Below are 4871 nucleotides of genomic sequence, written 5' to 3'. Positions count from 1 at the left end.
CCGGGTATCCCAAGTGTTCCCAAGCCCGCGGAGACCGGCCGATCAACGATGAGAGGATCGAGAGGATGAGAGGATGAAAGGGTGAAAGGGTGAAAGGGTGACTGAATCAGTCCAGTCAGTCCATTTGAGGTGAACGGCGAGGATTTGAAGGATTTGAAGGCATTCCTGCGTGGTTTGTGTTCGAACCGTTCGAACGCCAGGCCCAAACAAAACAAGAGGCGCTCATCCACAGGTGACCACATATTCCGGGCATTATCCAAAAACTAGGTCGATTCAAACGCTCGGAGGGATGATGTTGAAAAATTACGTACATCTGGTTGATATTAGAAAACGGGTCGACTCTATTGGTTTGAGCTTAACCCCCCCGATTTGTTCATTTTAATGGATAACGGGGTATAAGATGGGACCAAGTTCCCCTGTAGTGTCGTCACGCTAAAACTTATTGCCCTGGCTGTTCGGCTGGCCTCGCGGTCAGGCTGGCTAGGCTGAATAAGTTCGTAGATTTCCATTCCAAGTTACGTTTGTCATTATTATTGTTATCACTCAGCTTCACATGAAAAATGGTTTATTTCAGTATCGAAGAAGAAGGCAGAGTCGCCTCACTTGGAATCCCATGGGATGACACAATCACAGCGTGAAGTATATTCCTGAGCTCGTCCTCCCCCTTGATGACCCTGGTCATCCCCAGGCAGTTGGTCATGACCACAGTCCTTGTCACGGCCGTAGTTTCTCAGTCAATATTCATCTTTTTAGTAATAATTATTTAAGTCTTCAGGATCTGTTCAGGTTTTGAAAAAGAATGAAACGATTTATTTGGATATAAGTGACATATATGAATGAAAACCACATGATTGATTGATTTGTCTTTTCGCCCCTTTTAATCTTTTATCCTCATTCTTGTCAAATTAACGGCAGCCATGCCCGGGCATGGCCATGTTATCGGAAGCATTCACAATTGACATCGGCCTCCAAAATCAGTAATTACATGCTAACCTGAAATTATGTCTTCGATCCCCACAAAAGAACCCATGGACATATGCATCCTTGAAGGCTTAAAGTACCTGGCTTTTAAAGCTTTTGATTGGCCTCTGAAGGCGGGATTTGAACCCAAGCCCTTTAGGGTTTCAAGTCGTGCTTCTTTCTGTTCCAATAGATCACTCGGCTACCATGACACAGATAGCCTATGGTTTGCCAGATTCGCTTTTTAATGTGGAATCGTCATAGCCCATGGCTTCAAACGGCCAGCCCAAGCTCTCACAGACATGGTCTGTTTTGGAATCTACCGGACTGTGTGTCTTGTCAAAATGAACGAAAGAGTGCACCACCGCCGTGACCACTCTCACTTTCTCTCCCGTTGGTCGTCCTTGAGGATCCTCCAGTAGAGATGCTTCAGAGTCGTTCCGATGACTCTGAAACTCGGGCCAAACTGGCAGTTTTCGACTTTTCTCTCAAAGCACTGATTTGCGGTTCCATAGCTCAAATTCGAAGATTTATGAAACAAGCAGGAAGGTTCTGTCATTTGGGGCCTAACTGCATACCTTTTTATCACATTCAAAATTACAAATTACTAAGACTCTAGCCTTTTTATTACATAAACCAGAAACTTATGATATTGTCATTAAAAGATTCAAATCACTCTTTTGTACCGTAGCATGCCTTGTAACTTTTGAGGAGATCAAATATCCTTGTCACCAAGTAGCCTAGCTTGGCCAATTGCCATGTCCAATCCACCTGTTATGGTTAACCTTGGCCAATGCTAGTAGTAGATTATGTTAAAGACATTGGTGTCCTTTACAATGGGAAGTTGTCCTTCTCTGCTAAGCTAGCTAGGCCATGGAGTAACTCCATGGCTAGGCATGGCAATTGTGTGATTGGGATGATCAAATATTTCTACTCAATGCAATGCTTGCACCGTGTTCAGCCTCTATTCAACACCAATATATGATTAATTCTAGAACATACTTCTTTTAACTGGACCTATGGATAACAGTACTTACTCAATTAATGTAGTGAGTTCAGATAACAATGGTGAGCTTGGCATTGGATCTAGAGGGGCTGGGCTATCTCAATTTACTACATGAATGGGCTCATCCACCTCTGAAGAAAAGAATGTTCAGTGCTGTTTATTGAAAAGAATTAGTTTACGGAGGGAATTTTTAACCTGTTAAATTATTGCATTTTCAATTTTCCATCCTACTATAACTTTTCTAATGTTCATGCATACTTTTCTAACTATTCTTTTTGATATTTTGACTATTTTAATGTATTTTTCTACTCTTCATTTGTACCTTTAAATTCTGTACGCATAGTTTTTTAATGTCTGTCAACAGCAAACAAAACTAATGAGTTACCTTCAGTACTTTTTTACACCAGCATTCATATGAAAGAAAAACGCAGCTGGAAATCCTAGCATGAATCAGATATCATAACCATTTTGTGATCCATGGAACATCAACGCCACAAAAGCTCATATCTTTACCCAAAACTATCATCCTCATTTTGACCAGACTTACACCATAAATGAGGCAATACCCTAATGCCTATGCGGTGGTACCTGGAATCAATAAATTGTCCTTTGACAAACCATGTAGGGCTTGGAGTTCTGATGTGATGAGCCACAATTTGAAGCCTGAATGTATTAGTTTAATTAACCGTTTGTTAAGCGCAAAATGTTTAATGATGAATGACTGAGTACAACAAAAGTTTTGAGGTTATTTTGATTGAACAGTCCTATTTTTCCTCTTCTAATGCTTGTTTTTTAGATTTTGTTTTGACAATGTCAGGACTGCAACATGGAAATCAAATCAAGTGTGGCCACATTATAAGTATTTCAAAGCAGTGTTATTGAAGCTTCAAAAGCTTACATTTCTTGTCCACTGATATTCTTTGTATTTAAGTTGGAAGAAACTCACAGGTAGGAATACAGATTTTGGAGAAATAAAATAGCTCTCTTGAGCCCGATAATGACAAAAAAGTAGATAAAATGGTAAATAGGTCGTGTAACGTACGTGCTAATTATAAGAATGTATTGCCATTTGACTAAAAGTTGATGTGTATTCTATTGGGAAATGCACTCTCCTTCAACAACCACTAGGTATCACAACCCTTTATCAACTACAAGTAAACCCACAATGGCAATAAATTGACAAATGACATAAGGTGTGAGAAATTAGGCAAGGAAGAAAAATCATCATTTTTAACCGATGTATTATAGTTTTAATGGAACTGAATACAACTTGCCACCTATATTTCACTATACAGCTCTCCTATCAACAGAACTGTACATGCTTTAATATAAATCTGAATGCTGGCGTAACCATGTGCATGGGTTTTTTTTTTATGCCATGTGACCTTGTTATGCCCTTAAGCAGAAATTAGAACCAACAGTTGGGCTTTCTTGACATGAAATAGGTAGAACCATCTTTTTACGAATTTGTTCTAAGTATCCAAATTGGCTCCATGGTCTTAAAAAGTGACAAGTAGTAAATAGTCCCGTTTCGAGGGCGTAAAATTTGATTGGGTTTTGTACGTTTTTGCACTTTTTCTCACAGGACTCGAAACCGAGTCTGGCTGTCAACCGACTCCCGGACAGCCCTACTATAGGAACATTCGCCGTTCCTGGCGAAGGATGGGATGGATGAAATGCATGGGTGGCAGAATCTAAATAAAAAAAGAGAGGCGAGAACGACACTCGCGTTTCAGGGATCCGAAAGCGAAGGCGGAGAGTCCAAAGAACGACGTGATGACGAAGTGGTCGGGCTGGACTACCAGCTCAAGTGGTTGCCTTACACGTACTTTATGAATTGGACTTTGAGACCATCATGAAGTCATCAAGGCTTCAAATTCTAAATCTCAGTTCCTGATTATGGTTCATTCATAAAAACACTTACCCAGAATTATGTGTGATGATTTCGCATCACTTACAGTTACTATATACGGGCTAGATAGACGAATGATGACTGTCTGACCTAATAAGTCGATGAATAGACAGCCTCCCTGATTGGCCTAGCTTTGTCCATCCAATCAATCGATCGAGAACAATATTGTTATTATTATTGTGATTATCATCAGTGGTGTTGGCTGCGTGTTCCTCGTGCTTCTCCGGATCCATCATCCCCTGATCGCGGCGGCCAGATCGCTCTCCATTGTCCGGGCCACGCCCTAATTGGCTCAGCTTCTACCCATCACCTGCGATTTTGAGCCAGCATGCATCCGGATTAAACCCGTTATTTAGTCATCCGCCCGCTGGTTTTGGCTGTGTCGCTCCCGGACCAATCCAGGAAGTAGAAGATCCTAGAGAAAGAGAGTCGGTCTGGGCACTGGCTGAGTCAGGGTCTATAGCGTAGAAGCGGGCCAGATGCCTCGGGCGCGCCACCGGGCGGCCCATCCCCTGGGTGGGGCCGTGCCCAAGAGCAAGATGACCTCGTACGCTTTCTTTGTCCAGTTGTGTCGGGAAGAGCATCGCCGCGTTCATCCCGATGAAGAAGTGTTGTTCGCGGATTTTAGCCGGAAATGCGCCGAGCGATGGAAGACCATGTCGGAATTGGAGAAGAAGCGATTCAATCAAATGGCCGAGGACGATGCCAAGCGATATCACCTAGAGATGACGGCCTATGAAGCTGGACGTGATGCGGCCGCTCGCCGCGGCCTCCATCAGCGAAATAAACGTCACGAATTGGCCTTCAACAGCCAACCCCCGGCGGCCGCCCACCACGCCAATCCCGCGCTCAATCCGGACGGCACGCGCAAGCGCAAGAAGCGCAAAAAGAAAGATCCCAACGCGCCCAAACGAGCCATGTACGGTGACTTGCATACATACATATTCAAACAAAGGACTTATCCATCATGTATGGGTTTTTGTATTGATATCG

At 42.9% G+C, this 4871-nt stretch overlaps 1 protein-coding gene across 1 annotated transcript; it reads left to right on the top strand.

Annotated features, from left to right (window-relative positions):
* Positions 1-3994: 3994 nt before the first annotated feature.
* On the top strand, positions 3995-4799 carry LOC131878029 (high mobility group protein DSP1-like; the record flags this gene model as incomplete). Its single annotated transcript, XM_059223929.1, is given in 1 exon segment — positions 3995-4799. A coding segment is annotated over 1 exon segment (442 nt), but the record flags the coding sequence as incomplete, so codon positions are not given.
* Positions 4800-4871: the final 72 nt, after the last annotated feature.

The sequence above is a fragment of the Tigriopus californicus genome, chromosome 3 (assembly GCF_007210705.1).
Source record: "Tigriopus californicus strain San Diego chromosome 3, Tcal_SD_v2.1, whole genome shotgun sequence".
NCBI lineage: Eukaryota > Metazoa > Arthropoda > Copepoda > Harpacticoida > Harpacticidae > Tigriopus > Tigriopus californicus.
This window is presented reverse-complemented; position numbering and strand designations above follow the sequence as displayed.